Genomic DNA, 17,897 nt, shown 5'->3' on the forward strand with positions numbered 1-17,897 from the left:
AAGGCAGTTTTCCTGAGCATATTGAAATTTTGGAAACAGTGATATCGATATTTTGTACAATAAATTGTTTTCGTATATTTTTTTTAAATATACTTTAGGTACCTACGTTAAGAATAGAGAACCCTTGCTCGTTTTCATTTGGTTTTATGGTTAAGTATCATGTCTTTAGTTAAAAAACGAAATAGAAAACTTGCTTATTTCTATGATGTAATTTCTCGGTCATGATGTAACAAATCACAATATAATATTACGCTATTAAAATATCAAAGTTTCATCACTGGCTGCGAAATTTCATCAAGACGCCAACTTTACCCAAACCCCTTTATTTAAAGTAGGACTTGAAGATAAAACAGTTAATGAGAACGAATAAAACTTATATATGCAATAAATAAAATCAATTTTTAAAGGGATATTAGTGAATGTAATGAAACAAAGAACGAATTATTTACATTCGATAAAATTTATACGTAAGCGCGGGAACCCGCCCCCCTAGTCAAGTGGCTTTCTGTTAGCGTAGCGTTCAATAGAATAGACTACGAATGTATGAGATTGACGTAGGCTGTAGATAAACGTATCTACAGCTTACGTCAATCTCATACATTCGTAGTCTATTCTATTGAACGCTACGCTAACAGAAAGCCACTTGACTAGGGGGGCTTATCTCTATTCGAATGTCTATAGTGTCTATGTATTCGACTATCGTACAAAAAGAGAACATCATTTGTACCTAAAAACGTGTACAAACTTCGATATTGGAATTCGATTCAGCGTTGACAATTGCTGGAATTGAATTGGATTTTCGATAAAATTCAATTTGTAATTAATTATGGTGCACCGTGCATCGTGCATCGTATAATGGCATGAAGTAGCTATCGACTTTTCCCCCGCCCTAGCTGTAGCGATTGTCCGCCCAATATTGCCGTAGAGTTGCTCCATTAGGACATACTAGTATCGAATATCGATACGGTATTGTACATTATTTGTATGTGGGGCATGTAAATTTTAACATCCAATACTAACAATAACTAATATAAGTTTTTGGCCTATTTAAAAATGGTTGCAATGATTAGAAGGCCTTTGTAGCTTACACCGAGCGCAGATAGCGCCTCTTTTCAATATTATTACTTCATTATTATTTAGGTCCTTATATATCCTTATATCTATTACGGATAATAAATAAGTTTTAAAGAACAAAAGTCCATACCAATCGTATAAAAATTGTTAAGTACCGATACCAATAACAGTTGCATTATAACTCCCACACGTGTGAACGCTTTCACTAGTCTAAAAAGAGAAGAAATAAAAAAAGAATCGACGTTTTAGTTTCCCCCGCCCAACACTACGTGCCGTTTTATTTTCTCGTTTTTCCAACCCCGTCAGTCTGTTTGTAATTCTCCGCTGGAGAGGTTCGCTCTCTGCGTCCGGTGACATCGCGAGTGAACAATCAACAACCCTCCACACGCAATCACGGGTATTGAAAGAACCAGAAAAACTTTTTACAGGAAAATGTGACGGAAATTCGCGCATTATCCCAAATAATAAGGAGTGGAATCGCGTGAAAGGGGTAAGTACGATTTGTAGCTATTATCCGATATTCGTCACGATATGATACGATATAATGAGATAAAATGTATTGTTTTGATTAGAAAGAAAATTAATGGTTTGAGGTAGTAGTTGGCTATATATATATCTGGAACGCACAATATAAATCCGACTGTAATTTTGTTTTATGTAGGAGACATTGAACTCTAATGAGATTAAAGTTACGGCAAACTCTTATCTTTGTTTTTATGAAATATGTTTTATCACATCTGATTTTATTTGATCATCACCTTATTATCACGGAGATTTGTATTTTGTCTGGCAGTTGGAAGTCCTAAATTATCTAGCTGTGTACAAGTAAACGGTAAATTATTTCCACAGGCTTTGGCAAAGCAAAGTACCTACTTAGAATGCCAACAAATCTAAATAATGTATCTGCATAAGGACCCTTTACAACATTTTGTAGGAGGGTGCTTTATATTTTTATAAATAACGATTACTTTAATTAGGCAATTAAAACTACCTTATGCACACAAGGCGACCTAATTACAACCGTAGGGAGGGTATTTTGTGTTCAAAACAAACGGGGTTTTCCCTCAAAGAATTATTTTGGTTGAGAAAATATTTACCAAAGTTATTTATGAGCTATGCATCTACGATTTTTTTATTTCATCTAATAATAATTACCTATTGTCCCTTAGAATTCATCGATACCTTAATTTATGCATCCTTATTTATTTAAATATTCAATTAGTTTTATACAAAGTTTATTATTTTAATAAAGTGTAACGGATAATATTGTATCTTTAACGTGTAGTAACTACACAAATTTACAGTATAACGTCCGTATAAGGTAATATAGTCGCGATAACTACAAATTATGAACACCTTGAAACGTTAATTTCATAGATACCTATAATTTATTATTTCTTTCACTTAATATTCATATATGTCCCAAAGATATATAATATTATTTAAGTTTCATTTTGACTGACCATTAAATTGGCCAATTGCCTCATGAGCCTTAACAAAAAAATAGCCGCATTAATTGCACCGTTCTCGAGTTTTACGCTTCGCAATACGTTTGGCGACCCATCTTTATTTCTTTTTATTTATATAGATTATAGATCATAGATGTATATTCCCACTACAGCTGTATGATTATACACAGGAAGAGAGGCATGGTCCCAGCGACCAGATGAACGGATTTAGTATTGCCGGGGTCGACATAAGACTACGAAAATTGCTTCCCACGGCAGTCCGGCGCGCGCGTATATCGCCTACCACAAGCTGGGAGCCGATATGGAGGCCCAGACCGCCACGCCGCAGGGCGACTGCGAGTGCGGCGTGCATCCATCCGTCTTCTATCTACTGGCCACGCTGCTGCTCACTAGGTAACAACATTAACACACATATACACACACTGTGCATATACGATCCAACATGGTGAAAAACCGCAGTTCGTAGCAGAAAGCGTAGCTCGAGCGTCTAGATGACTCATTCCTAATTTACCACTACAGATGCCCATTGCCCATTAATATATATATGGTTTAGCTTAAATGTACTAATGTACTAAATAATGGCTTTTCAATTGAACAATTTGGGAGATGAGCGTCAGGGAAAACCACGAAGTAAATATACGATTACGTAATCTGCATGCATCCACGTGTCTGATATTTGGCAAGTTCACTGCTCTCTAGGTAAAGGGGGAGGAGTCGCTTGGACCAATCCATAACGATCTCGACATGTTACATTGACGTTAAGTTTAAAGGATGATTCAAGCTACACCGTGCCGTATATGATAACACTACTACAATGAATAGATACATATTATTGTTGTTTATAAAGTTAAATTACCGTATATATTTTACATAAGCCGGCATGCCTAAAAAAATCTTCTCATTTTAACTAAAAAACAACATACATACTTACCTAGATTATTTTGTTTTTAGATAATGTATAAAACTATATGATAAACAACCTCAAAGCAATTTCGTTAATATCAAAGTCTATAGAAATGTTTCTTTTAGAAATTCGAGGGAATACTGAATACCATATAATATCTGTACATATTTTATTTAAATATTCTCTAACAAGCACTAACCCAAATCTTACTCGAATACGCTCAGTAATAAGCCGCAAAACAAGATATGCAATTCGGAACTAAACCAAAGAGATGTCAGTTTTAAGATATTTTCATTGAACATTTCGTATTGCATTTATAGCTCGAAAATTCACGAATAAAATATAAAGCAAGAGCCTGAAATTCTGATTATAAAATTCATGTCACATATTGGTATCTGCAGTGCGCAGTAGACTTTTATAGTTTCGAAGAAATGAAGACGATTGAACTTGTACAATATTCACGCTCTTTGCACCCCTAATTCTTCTTTTAAATCGATTTAAAAAGAGGAGGAGTTAGAGAAATACCACCTCTGATTGGTTGATCTGATTCTTATTATTATTTTTATTTGTAAGCTGGTGCCTTCAGTGAGGTCCCAATTAAATTTGGTGTAGTTCTCACAATTTGATTTCTTTCATAGTAATATTTTTAAGTGCGTTATGGAAATAATGAACATTCCGTGAACAAAGATAATGTACTTGTGTCAATATCAAAATACAGCTTGTAAAGTAAATTTATACTAACTACTTAAAATTCACTGCCTCTATACGAATAGTTACTATATCTATGTTACCTATTAGTACTACTAATCCCTTGTAAAGACATGTTTAGGACTCACTCGCACAGTATTTCCTCAATGTCAATCACGGTGATATCAAATATCAATAGTATCGTTGATCGTTGTATATTTTTTTAGAAAGACAACAGAAAATTGCTGTATAGATCATAATGAGATCATAATATTATGACAAATTTATTTTTATTTAAAAGACAATTTATTGCGCCTTGCGGTTACAAAATTAAAAAAAAATAATAAAATGAAATCATTACATAATCAATTTTATAAGCATGTCTTGAATATTGACTTATTACTTATAAACTTGATCGAGTGTTTCAATGTACTTAATTTTAAACACAATATTTATGAAAGTATAATATATTATGTAAGTACGATAGCATCAATGCTAACAAAATAATAAGTTGAATACACAAAGCGGCGTACATGAAAATAAACAAAGGTTTCGTTAGCAAACATAGACAGTGTAGACACGTACTACGTATGCTACGAAGCTACGAGACTACGAAATTTCTACTACGGGAGAAACGTAAAATTTTACATACTACACTCGTTAAAATATTTGAGTTTAGGAACCCGGGTTACTCTCGTGTGTTAATTGCAGATAGTTTTATAGCCATCGCTTCGAAATGTAACGAGAGTTTAAATTAGTTATTTTATATGCAGGCATTCGTTTATTTGTGTTAAAGAATTTTTAATTTATTTTACTTGCTTTAATCAGTTTATGAAAATTACATTTCTTCTTATATTATGTCGTTAAAACATCTAATAAATCTCACATTAGGTCTTTAGGAGTATGTCTCAAAAAGTAATAAATTCGTTGAACCGTTCTTGATAACATTTTAAGTAAGATAAATGATGCCCGCTTTTATTCTTACTCAATTTGAATATTTCTTAGCTTACCATTTTAAGTGACAAAAATTGTATTCAAATATATTATAAGAATGTGCTTAATAGGATTATTCCAGTAAAACCAGAAAGAACGTGTAAATTCCCAGAGGCTACGTCAGGAACAGAATTGAGTGAAAGGTAGTTTACAAAGTGTTGAGAATTCTGAAATGTCAAAGGTAACGTCTGAACTGTTGTAAACTGAATTTCCATTTTAATTCACTTCTAAATAATTCTTTCATGATAGAAATTTATTCAAATGAAACTGTTTATAATATATTGTTGGAACTCGGCCAAATTATGAACGCGTATTTGTTTCATATTATTTACCTAAATAGGTTTATTACACACAGAAACATGGATGCCTTCGGTGCATACATTTCTTTCTTCATCTTTCTTCCATGATTAGCTGTTATAGATGTACGTACATTCCACTTAATATACTATTAGTAATAACATTTCATGCATATCAAATAATTGAATTAACGCAATAACAGGAACAAATTCTACAATTATTTTATGCACCTCAAGAAAATTACATCAAATGAAATAGGCAGAGATTGAAAAAACTGAAAACTCATACCGCCATTCTACCTGCACCGCCCACGAATGAAATGAAAACACCTTAACAATTGGGGTGACTCATTAAACAATATCAACCGTTCACCCTCTAAACTGCTTTTATTTAGGCCAAACAGAACAATAAATAACGTTGGAGACTATTCATACATTTAAGTAACTATGAAAAGGGTTTCATAAATATAATGTTAAGTGATTGTTTTGTAAAACAACGTGGGTTGAGAAAAGTACAGTGAAGGTAGCCTTAGCAGCTATTTCAATTCAAACCGATCAGATTAGTCGTGTCTACTGACTACTGTAACGTTAAAAGTCACAATACCTACTTATTGAAGTGAAACTTCTTTAGGCAGGTTGAGAGTAAAATTTGAGAGTCAAGGTTGCGTCATGGCGATACCGTCACGTCATGGAGTAATGCGACGATTTTGGCATCTTTGAATCTTGTCAAAAACTTTCACACGTGACACTTTGACACGTGTGCTCGGCAGTGTGTGCCGTGTGTTTTTTACAGTATATCTAAGTTAACAAGAAAATCGTCATTTTAAGCAAAGATTGTTTTCAATTACAGTATTGTGGCTTTTCCAAATCGCTGTACATCAATCTATTTAAACACTATACAATTACATTGTAAAAAATGTAATAAATACAACGTGGTCTGAACTCTCATAGGAGGCCTGTGTTCCTGCTGCAGTGGGAACGTATTTGGGCTGATGATGTTGATTAAAGATATGTACATAATATTATGTGGTTATTTGAATAAAACATAATGCTTTCTCACCTTTAGCTGTACTACGGATAATATAATACTATTTTACAAACCATATTTTTTATGTAGCGCTTACATTATCTGCTCAAGCTGTACATGACAGTCAAGTCAGAAAGAATATGAAACATTTACTAGTTTGTGCTAGTTACGCTATTGCCACTATAGCAGTATTAGCCCAGTGCGGGCTGTTTCTAAGTGCTCAGCGAAGTAATTCTTCGTGTCAGACGGCTTCATGATAGGGCTGTCAATCGTAATATTATTTTATAGTAATAGAGACATGAAAGAATATTTAAATTCATATAAACAATCGACTACTCTAGCAATCCTGATATTCTTACAACTATAGTAACATTTCAGCAAGAAAAGTTATTTAAAGAAAATCTGAGTAGGTACGCGTTATAAATCTCTCTCATCTATACAGAGAATGTATTGCGGTATTGAAATGATTAACAATTCCTTGAAATTTAATTAATCTTTGATAAGCTTTATAAATTGAATAGAGAGAAAAACATTTATAAGATGTTGAGAAAAACTTTTGAGTTGATAAGCTTTAGGCATAACTTGCGTAGGTACGTGGTAGTTGTTACGTATATATATATATATAGGTATACTTAGTTTATGAATTAAATTACCTACTTTCTTAATCTTAAAAATAATTAAAAACATTCATAATATGAAATCTACATAGTTTGTTTCTTAATGTAAGTATGTTAAATTGATTACGTGGGCTAAGTACCGAGTCATGCATCACAACATGCATGCTCTTTCTGTGTATAGGTATGTTGTATGTTTACCTTTTTTATGTCTTGTATGTGTTTTGTATTGCCTTATTCGATCTATAAAACGGTGGCAACCCTGCTCGATAGTGAGTTAATTCTTTAGTACACACACCGGGGTATTATACATAATATAGCGTGGGTAATGAGTTATTTCCAACGTAGATAATTATTTTTTAGACAAACACACTTCTACCAAATCAGAACATGATAAATTAGTGTTACAGAATACATAAAGGACTATCGCGAATGCAAAACGCAAAAGATATAGGTAAGATATCGCGAAAGATGGTTGCAGTTTTATTGAACAAGATAGTTATTAGTTACCTACATTTTATTAAAGATAATAATGTTTTTTTTTAATATCAGAAAAGTCATGAAATTTAAATCAGCATAGCATAAATAGCAGTACCTCTTATACCTATATATTATTCAAAATGAACATAATAATTTCATCATGTAGTAAAATAAAAGATTAACGTCAAAAGTTAAAACTTTCTCGTAACCAACTTGAGCATAACCCGAAGAACAAAGTTTTATAAGGTAAAACTTTGCTTAACTTATATGATAAAGTAAATCGACTTTTATACAGTTTCTACTGTACATAATATACATATTATGGGTTCGTTTCAAACATAAAAAAACGCACAATCATATCATTCCTCCAGCATACATCTTCTATACATATAATAAAATCGTAGGAAAGTCAAAACTGTACATTGAATATTTTTTTAAAAGAATACATAATCCATGATCTATAATCGATATAGAAGCCAAAAATATAGTTTTTAGAATTTTTGTCTGTTTGTCTGTTTGTCTGTTTGTCTGTTTGTCTGTATGTTTGACCGAGCTAATCTCGAAAAGTACTGCATAGATTTACTTCAAATTTTGCATGAATATTCCTAAGAGGTCGGGTGAGGATAGTTTAAACATATTATCATGATATCACCTTCGGGGGAGGAGCTGTGAACCTTTATTTTTCTTACATATTCCGTGTACTACGACAGCGTACAATCTAAAGACTCATGTTTAAATGTTAGTTTCGAGTAAGCCACGCTATTATCTAGCTTTACAAAATAAAAACTATGTCATTTACGTAATTTGGGCAGAGAAACAGTTAACTGAATCTTAGCAGTATAAAGACAAATTTGAAACAGCGCCATCTATGAAGTGTTAGAAAAATCAAACACACGTTAACTATTGGAAATTAATAATTAAATGACGCATATATAAATGTTGTTTGACAATATCTAGATTGACACTATAAAAATTATGCCATTTAAGTAACTTGGGAAGAGAAACATAGTTTAAAGAATGTAAGTTGTATAATGTTAATTTTGTAACAGCGCCATCTATGAGATTTCGTAAAAATCAAATCAATTTAAATGTTAACGCTACTGAATACACAGTTGGAAATTAATAATTTATAATTTAATATTATGTTATTTATTTAACTCTTTAGCCCACATCTTCCCTTCCCTATAAGGTATATTTCGTGTAAATAATAAATATACTACATTTTTTTAAAGTGAGGGTAGATGTTTATTATTTTAAGTAAAACTAGACACCATTATCTATAGTTAATCTAATATTGATTGCGTTCATTAGTTACAATTTTAAAAATCTTCGTATTTTATAAATTTACTAGCTTACCGCCCGCGGGTTCGTCCGCTTTGTCTAAAACCTAATAAATTATAAATACTAAAACCTTCCTCTTGAATCAGTCTATCTATTAAAAAAACCGCATCAAAATCCGTTGCGAAGTTTTAAAGATTTAAGCATACAAAGGGACATAGGGACAGAGAAAGCGACTTTTTTATACTATGTAGTGATATTTATAAAGCAATTGAATGCCATAAAACCAAAAATATCAATTAATGCAATCTTCGTGTTTTGTGAATTTTCACCATCATGCGTTCCCACAAAAAGTAAGTTGTTACTTATAGGTAAGTATTTATATTTTTATAATGATAGCAATTCATGTTTTTTGTTGGTAGGTATTATATTACACTTCTATACATATAATAAAATCGTAGGAAAGTCAAAACTGTACATTGAATATTTTTTTAAAAGAATACTTGATCCATGATCTATAATCGATATAGAAGCCAAAAATATAGTTTTTAGAATTTTTGTCTGTTTGTCGGTTTGTCTGTTTGTCGGTTTGTCTGTTTGTCTGTTTGTCTGTATGTATTTCCGGGCTAATCTCAGAAAGTACTGCATAGATTTACTTCAAATTTTGCATGAATATTCCTAAGAGGTCGGGTGAGGATAGTTTAAACATATTATCATGATATCACCTTCGCGGGAGGAGCTGTGAACCTTTATTTTTCTTACATATTCCGTGTACTACGACAGCGTACAATCTAAAGACTCATGTTTAAATGTTGATTTCGAGTAAGCCATGCTATTATCTAGCTTTACAAAATAAAAACTATGTCATTTACGTAATTTGGGCAGAGAAACAGTTTAATGAATTTAGTAGTATAAAGACAAATTTGAAACAGCGCCATCTATGAGATTTCGTAAAAATCAAATCAATTTACATGTTATCACTACTGAACAACTGTTGAAAATTAATAATTTAAATATAATCATGTTATTTATTTAACTCTTTAACCCATATCTTCCCTTCCCTATAAGGTGCGCTTATATTTCGTGTGAATATACTACATTTTTAAAAGTGAGGGTAGATGTTTATTATTTTAAGTCAAACGAGACACCATTACAATTAATCTAATATTGATTGTGTTCATTGGTTACATTTCTAATCTTCGTGTTTTATAAATTTATAAAGAATAGAAAAAATTCGATCACGAGGCGGGACTCGAACCCACATAATTTCGTGATCAAATGTTTCTATTCTTTATAAATTTATTATTTATAAATTTATATTTATAAAGCATTTGAATAAATAAATAAATAAATAAATAAAATTAAAATAAATGTCATAAAACCAAAAATATCAAATTCAATCTTCGTGTTTTGTGAATTTTCACCATGCGTTCCCACAAAAGGTAAGTTGTTACTTTTATAGGTATTTATTTTTATAATGATAGCAATTCATGTTTTTTATTGGTTTTATAATGGTTTTATATTACACTTTTAGAATGAAATAATAAAATGATGAATTCTTTTTGACTTTTACAAGATTTTGAGGTGCGTTGGGAACAGTAGTTTGTTGATAAAATTTTATTTGTAAGTAGCTTTTTTTATTGATTTACAATTATTAACGTTTGATTTTTTATTTACAGATTCAATGTTCATAAAATTATATCGCCTTTGGAAGACTATTTCTGCTGACAATTTTACAACACCACTTGAAAATTGATGATTTGATGATGAAGATAGTGGCAGCAAGGATTAAGTGGAAATTAGTAATCATCCGCTTCGTCAATTTTTGACTGAAGTTAATGTCCAACGTATGGTTCAATCATTGGAAGTATCTCGGGTAATTTTGGAGGATATTTTTCAGGAAGGAGAGGAGGGGCAGCCAACCACATATCAAAGTACTACGTTTTAGTACCGAAAAAAATGTTATTGCCAAATGAAACATAAATTTTGCACTCACAACTGTACAAGTTATGATTTTTATTCTGACTTTGCTGTTATCTGATTATAATATTTATCGTTATGGCTATCGAGGTACCGACCGTACTGGGATGAGAGTACATGATATTATACCTACTCATCATCCAGGATTGCTTAGAGCATTTTCACACTGAAAAAGATGTTTTCTTTGAATCGTAGTTGCTTCATTTATTTATTTTTAATCATTTTACATAATATGTTTTATATTTGCCCATTTTCATTATATTTTATAAATAAAATGGAACCAACATAACTTTGTTGTGTAGGTATCATTTCTCTATTAATAATCCGGAGGCATATTTTCCGAGCACCCCATTTAAGGTGCGGTCCTGAAATTATAAAAAGTTAATGTATACTTTTGCCTAATATAAGCTTAAGATCATTTTTAGATAAAAATAACAAAAAGAACTTATTTATTAAAATTTAGTAGATAAAAGAAATTATGTTACGATTTTATAAGAAAACACAGTATATTTATTAGGCGGCGGTGATCTCTTCCAGGCAAAAGATATTCATCAGCTCAATAAAATTGAATAGTTGTTGTTAGTTATTCTTTAAATTCACTGATTGTAATGAGCATTTCCGCATGCAAGTTGTATCGTAGTTTAGATATATCATAGTTTTGACACATTACAGTTCCAACAAAACCCTCAAATTTTTGAGCAGAGTTGAGCAAGATAATTTAAAAAATGTGCTGTGTTAAGTATTATAGGAAAGGTTAGTTCGTTGATAATTATCATTTCTTCATCATTTACATGGGTGTTGTTAAATGTTAGTAAAAATAAACTTTGACTGTTAATACTTTTGTTCAGTATTTACCTGTATGATTATTGCTTGGTAATTAATATGTATATTTTCATGTCGTATAGCTAATTATAAACATAAGTGTGATGTGAAACTAGCTGGATTTATTTTTACACACTCACAGCCATATATTTTATATTAAAATAGTGTAAATCATAATATTTTTTCACAATTAAAAATATTTCCTTTTTTCTGATGGTGTTGGCATCGAATTAAACCGCGCTGTCGTTTCGTTCACTAAAAGTGATGTTATGAGGACCGAATATGTAGCCGCCTCAACTTACGGAAACGAGAGTAACCTGCGTTGTCTGTTAGTTATTGTATAGTCGAATTTAACGTTACATGGAAATTGGAATCTAAATATATTATGTATACTTAGGTATATTAAATCTGTACATGAAATATATTTCCTAAATAACTATCACGGGGTGATTAGGGATCGACACTGATGCCAAAGAAGCAAACAGTAAAATTTTTGTCCGTATAACCGGTATAGAAACAAAAACTACTCGACGGATTTAAACGAAACTTGGTACAATTATTTTTCATATTCCTGAGCAGAGCAGTAACTCCATTTTTAAGCTTTCGTCGCGTGTGCAACCTTAATGGTTAAAGCTACACAGAAATCATGTATGAAAGAAATGTTCTCCTTATTATATAAAAAATATCTCCCGACATCATAAATGTCTATCTTTTATGGTTGACTCACAATAACACGTGTAACTTCCGATAGCTTAGGAGTTCGAAGCTTTCTGATTATATTTGTCTATAACACTCTCAGTCCGTTTTAACTCAATTTTTATTTTCATGCATCAGTGCCACCTAAAAAATCTTTATCTCGAAATTCGAGCAAAGCTAAGAAAATGAGAAATAAGAGTTCTCAAGAATCGTTAGAGGTATACTCTAGGCCGAAAACAACACGTGTTATGCCGAGAACCTGAAACCGCTTCACAACGAGAATTGCGGCTCACAGCTGACCGCGAACGGCATGTACTATCCCGTGAGACCGAAACCTTCACTGAGAGGGTATAACGTCTCACAGCTGATCACGGCCGTCACATTTTATCTCGAGAATCTGAAACTTTTACTCAATATGAAGACCGTTTGACAAATGATAGGGTGCACCATAATATTATTCGATCTCTTGAAGATGAACATGAGCATAAGCAATGACTAGAGTAGGGACGCGAATATTACAATTAATTGAGACAAAAACGATTATTAAGTTTGTTTAATGAAAGATTAAGAATTGAAACTATTCGGTCTCTGGAAACGGACGAATAGCGAGAGGCCCCTCTTACTGCAGACAGATTTCGCATAGTCTTAATGACTTAGAGGTAAACATAGAAGATCAATCTACGAATTCGGTGGTGGGGTCCGACAAATATAAAAGTGGGTTTGCTTAAAACCTCACAATTGATTACAGATCATCTTCTGTATAGGCGATATTAACGTAGTATGTTATTTTTGTAATGATTTAAAGTGGAGTAAGGAGTCGGCTTTCGTTTGAAGATACACCGGAACCTTTGAAATCACTACTTTTAGAGGAACATGTGCAATCTAAACAGTTCTTAGACAATATTCGCTCTTATAGTAGTGCGTTTCACCAAAGGATCATTCCTTTGGTGCTCAACAATTATCAGAAGGTCCTTTCATGCTTACTTTTAAGATACAAAGTCAAGTTTACCATTTGATAGGATCCCTTTTGCCTGAAGGCCAACCTAAGTTTCTTTAAATATATTTTGTATTCGACTACAACGAATAGTCTAATACAAGAATTATCAATATTTCTCGAATTTAAAACTGAACTCATTTCACAATTTTAGAACATGTTTCATCAGGTTAATTCGTATGTATGCAGTTTTAAATCGAAATTAGAAGCTTTTCCTCAAGATGGTGATATTTGTTATAAATGCCGATAGACGGACGTCTATCGGCACTCAGGAACTCCCTGGGCGTGTATAACGCCCAGGCCACAGTATTACAATTTTTCCTACAGCAGGGCGACGAATGTATTTTCGCATAGCAAAGGAGGGGAACTCGCGGGGGGTCAAGTGACGCGGGCCACGTACCATTAACATGCTTAGTTTGTGGTACCGAGCGCGAAAGAAAGTCATCGTGTTTTTGTTTTGTTACTATGTAAACTAACGTAATTTAATACTTAGGTACATATTCTATAACGGTGCGCTCAAACTGTTAATCTACATTTAATTTAGATTATTATTTGAAATACTAAGTAATGTAGAATTTAAATCACATTCCTTCATGTTTTCCTCAGATTTTCAATTTTCTCCGATTTTAAGATTTTCAGAGTGTTCAATTTTAATGTAGTTAAATTTTATAAGAGACAATTAAGAACATTCAAAAATAAAGTGTCACGTATTTTTTTTAAACGACGAATGACCTAAAACGACGTAATCGCGGACGAAGTCGCGGGCAACAGCTAGTTTAGAAATATAAATAATTTTGCCCGTACTATCTTTAGGAGCTAGATTATTGGTACATGAGGTATGTAATGTTAGTCTGTGCCACAGATTAACATTACAGATTCTGTGGTTATTTAGGTAGTTAGCTGTATAGGTTGTCCATGATATTATACTCTTTAAAAATTTATACATATCTTTCAGAAGAGATAGAGGTTTAGGAATAATAATAAAAAAATAAAATCAATTGCAAATAATTTACTTATATGCCACATAATTTAGAAACAAAGACGTTACCATTACAAAACATAATTAAATTTTTAAACCATTGGCTCTTGATCAAGAGTAGCGTAACTATGATATGTACTCATAGACGCTACACTAGTATCGGGATATTTCGACGAATTAACAGATTTAGCCTGTGTCTTCGACGCATTAGAACTCGGTGCTTTTGCCGCCTTCGAAATAATATTCGCATCAGTTATCACTTTTGACATATTAACATTCAATTTTGATTCCATATTGAAAATTCCCGCATAATCTGTGCCCAATTTTTTATCTTTCACCAATACGTACGCGCACTGACATCCCGTTGTCACAAAATGCGATGCAAACCTATTGCGATTATTCCCTTTGGAATGTGGTTTACTTATTTTAGTTCTTGACGAGACGCGGTGTGTGCGTGACTTCGATTTTGCTTTGGACTTAGCGCGGCCACGGCGCCTGTACTTGTTCCTTTTAAATTTTGCGCAACCATTGAAAGTTGGATCTCTTCGGAACTTATCTTTTTTCTTAAGAGCAGTTATCTGGATCAAATTAACAATTATTCAAAACCTTCAAAAAAATCTATATATTTATAAAGTTTAACATACTTAGTAGTTCTCTAAGATTGTTATTATATATGATATTTTTAATATTTTCGACTACAGAACGCAGATTACTATAAAAACATACATAATATACCTACTATTAAATTATATAGCTTTTGAAACGGTCTTGAAACGGTACTAAAACCTCGAATTTACATAAGCCATTTAAATCCATACTATAATATTATAAATGCGAAAGTAACTCTGTCTGTCTGTCTGTTACTCAATCACGCCTTAACTACTGAACCAATTTGAATGAAATTTGGTATAGAGATATTTTGATATCCGAGAAAGGACATAGGCTACTTTTTATCCCGGGAAATAGGATAGGTTTTATCCCGGAAATCCCACGGGAACGGGAACTATGCGGGTTTCTCTTTGACTGCGCGGTGCAAAGCTAGTATTCAATAATTATTATCCTAGACACATTAATTCTCTTAGCTTTAAAAGAACTCCAAAGAAACAAGCCGTACGTTATTGCAAACACTTTGTACCCTTAAAACTATCTTATCTGCATAAAATTAGAGTATATTTTTTATTACCTTCGTCATCGACCGACGCCTGTCCAGTTCATCAATCAGCTTGGGATAAGCAGCATTGTGTCGGTGTACACGGTTCACACGACTCCCACTGCTTCTGCCTCGTTCCTCGTATTGCGCTTGATGGCTCGCCCAGAATTTCTCCAGGCCATTTTTTATTTTCTTATGGATAAATCAGTGCAAAATAGGTAGAGTTTTATAAATATAGCTAATTGAAGAATTACCATGTGCTTTCTTTCGGGCTTTTCAAATTTGCTAATAAATTGGTAGCAGTTTTTATATGGTATTACGTATTCAGAAAATCACATAGAGCAACAACATTTAATATCGGCTAACTAAGGCAAATAAAAGGTATAATATTCAAACTTTGACAGAAATTAAAATATTTCAGATTGTAAAAAAAATTCTGTCTAACAGAATAATATGTTTTCTTCCATAATATTTGAGATTTGTAACGTTACATAACATTAAGGTATTACCTGTACGGGTTTAAAATTCTTCATAGGCTCAGGTCCATCGTCCATTATGCCAACTACACAATCGACGATATCTTGTGGTAGCTTGTGCATTTTACACTAAAACCTACAAAGATAAATCGATGATATTCAATGTTTATAACGTGTGAGGGAAATATTGAAATAATATTTTGCACTCTTGGAGTCACACTTGCATCGACAGTCAGTATCTTTGACAGAAGTACAACAAAATCTTTCCTGTTTGTTCCTGATGGTTCCTTCCGTCCGTTCCGTTTTAAATTAAAGTTACTAATGATGCACCAAAAATAAAATACTCTGCAACTTACCATTGGCTCGTTATATTTTTATTAGATTTTTAACACTTTGAAATTTTTATCTTATTTTTATTCATTTAGCCATTTTGAACTATTGAAATGGCACAATTGTCATTTTTGCAATAGCCAAAAGAAAAAAAAAGTTATATGAACATAGGTCAACCTCTTTGAAGAGAATATAGTAACCACATTGTAACATTCACACTGTGCATTCACATTAAATATTTATATGTATTAATTTCACATATAAATAACATCTAACAAAGCACCATAAAATTAAAAATGGACTATAGATAAACATCAGATATTCACCCAATAATTAAGCAAAACTTTGTTGTTATAAAAGGGAGGGTATTGTTTACTTGGATAGCCATAAAGGCGATGAAAGGTCACTGAGTAATTAAATTCTCGTTAAGGTGAAGTAAAAATATCACATTAGTCATATTGTCTGTGCCTACAGTACGCAGTAATTACGGTAAATGAATATATTTTACAAGTTTCGACTCATGTATAAATAATATTGTAATACTGTGGCACCCTTGGTGGCACCTAATAGGAAATAGTCGATTATTTATCCATCACCTCAGATATTTGTGATACTAGATTACCTATGCACTAAGAGCATAGAATGTACATTGATATGTACATATTATATTTTAACGTTATGTAAAATCATAGATTAAGAAACTTTTTGGAAAACAAAATAAGTAAACACTGCAATTAAATAGAGCTAGGGTATGGGTATGAGATACCAAAGTTTCGCTTTAAATGGAGTTTTATGTCGAAATGATGAAGATGAAACAGAGATGAGTGCTGCAACTTTGCGTTTGTACATATAGGTTGTCTATACGTATATTATACTGATATAGAATGTAATGTACCTAGGTATCTACTGTTTAAACTTTGTGCCCACAGACATATATTAAGTCTTGATACATGTCTGTGTTTGTGCCATTGTGTGCATCAAGAACGGAATCTTAACTACTTAATTTTAAGTTTAACGACTGTGGGTATGACTCGATATTTTGTGAAAAGATTTAAACATAAATTATTATTTCTCACGAATCAAGTATATATTTACTGCATTAATCGCGCAGCTTTCTGTCCTCGGCATCGCATGCACGGATTTTACGATATCATGCTATAGCCAGCTCTGCAAGACTGCTTTTAGCCATGAAAAAGAGCACGTACAAAATTCAAATATATATAAAGGTATACATTGGGTGTACATATCACATTCACGATAAGCAGTGATAGGAAATTTTATCTATACCAAACTAACAGTAATAATAAAAATAAAATGATGAAAATAATATTATGATAAAATTACAATATGTGTTATCTCTATCATTTTTCGTTCATATAAAAGGAGAAAAAAAGTAATTTGATCTTGAAAAGCAGCTGTCAAAGCTTTCGCTCCTCTTTGTGATATAATTGTATTACGTAAAGACGTAAAGAGCTGTTTTCGGTGATAACTATATTGTTTTTGTCTTATAAGTTATAACCATCTTATAATACTTGGATGACAACATTTTGTGAGCAAAAATATTTCGTGCAAATTTGCTTCACTTAACTATAAACAATTTGTAATAATTTAAACTGTACAGCGATGAGCTACATTTTTTTTTAAAGTG

General features: G+C 32.2%; 3 protein-coding genes across 4 annotated transcripts in view; 1 reads left to right on the top strand and 2 right to left on the bottom strand.

Annotated features, from left to right (window-relative positions):
* Tsen54 (tRNA splicing endonuclease subunit 54) overlaps positions 1-17,897 on the bottom strand; it is a 150,458-nt gene that overhangs the window by 84,197 nt on the left and 48,364 nt on the right. The window lies entirely within an intron of this gene.
* The window catches only part of LOC149486711 (uncharacterized), a 33,873-nt gene continuing 17,148 nt past the window's right edge, over positions 1,173-17,897 (top strand). The window contains exons 1-2 of the mRNA XM_089698420.1: positions 1,173-1,564; positions 2,714-2,936. Of these exons, the coding sequence (XP_089554546.1) occupies positions 2,845-2,936 (92 nt within the window). The 5' untranslated portion in view covers positions 1,173-1,564; positions 2,714-2,844. The remainder of the gene's footprint in view (positions 1,565-2,713; positions 2,937-17,897) is intronic.
* On the bottom strand, positions 14,325-16,909 carry LOC149486712 (uncharacterized). 2 transcript variants are annotated; one of them, XM_089697852.1, is made up of 4 exons: positions 16,576-16,909; positions 15,953-16,055; positions 15,477-15,635; positions 14,325-14,871 (listed from the first exon to the last, which is right to left on the bottom strand). In XM_089697852.1, the coding sequence occupies exons 2-4, from the start codon at positions 16,040-16,042 to the stop codon at positions 14,386-14,388; spliced, it is 735 nt and encodes a 244-aa protein (XP_089553978.1). In that variant the 5' UTR covers positions 16,043-16,055; positions 16,576-16,909; the 3' UTR covers positions 14,325-14,385. The 2 variants fall into 2 exon arrangements, with proteins under 2 accessions (XP_089553978.1, XP_089553976.1); XM_089697850.1 differs by lacking the exon at positions 16,576-16,909 and adding an exon at positions 16,276-16,569.

Source organism: Colias philodice, chromosome 8, assembly GCF_061535455.1.
Source record: "Colias philodice isolate Cphi_HAF_F1 chromosome 8, ilColPhil1 Martin Lab GWU primary, whole genome shotgun sequence".
Lineage (NCBI taxonomy): Eukaryota > Metazoa > Arthropoda > Insecta > Lepidoptera > Pieridae > Colias > Colias philodice.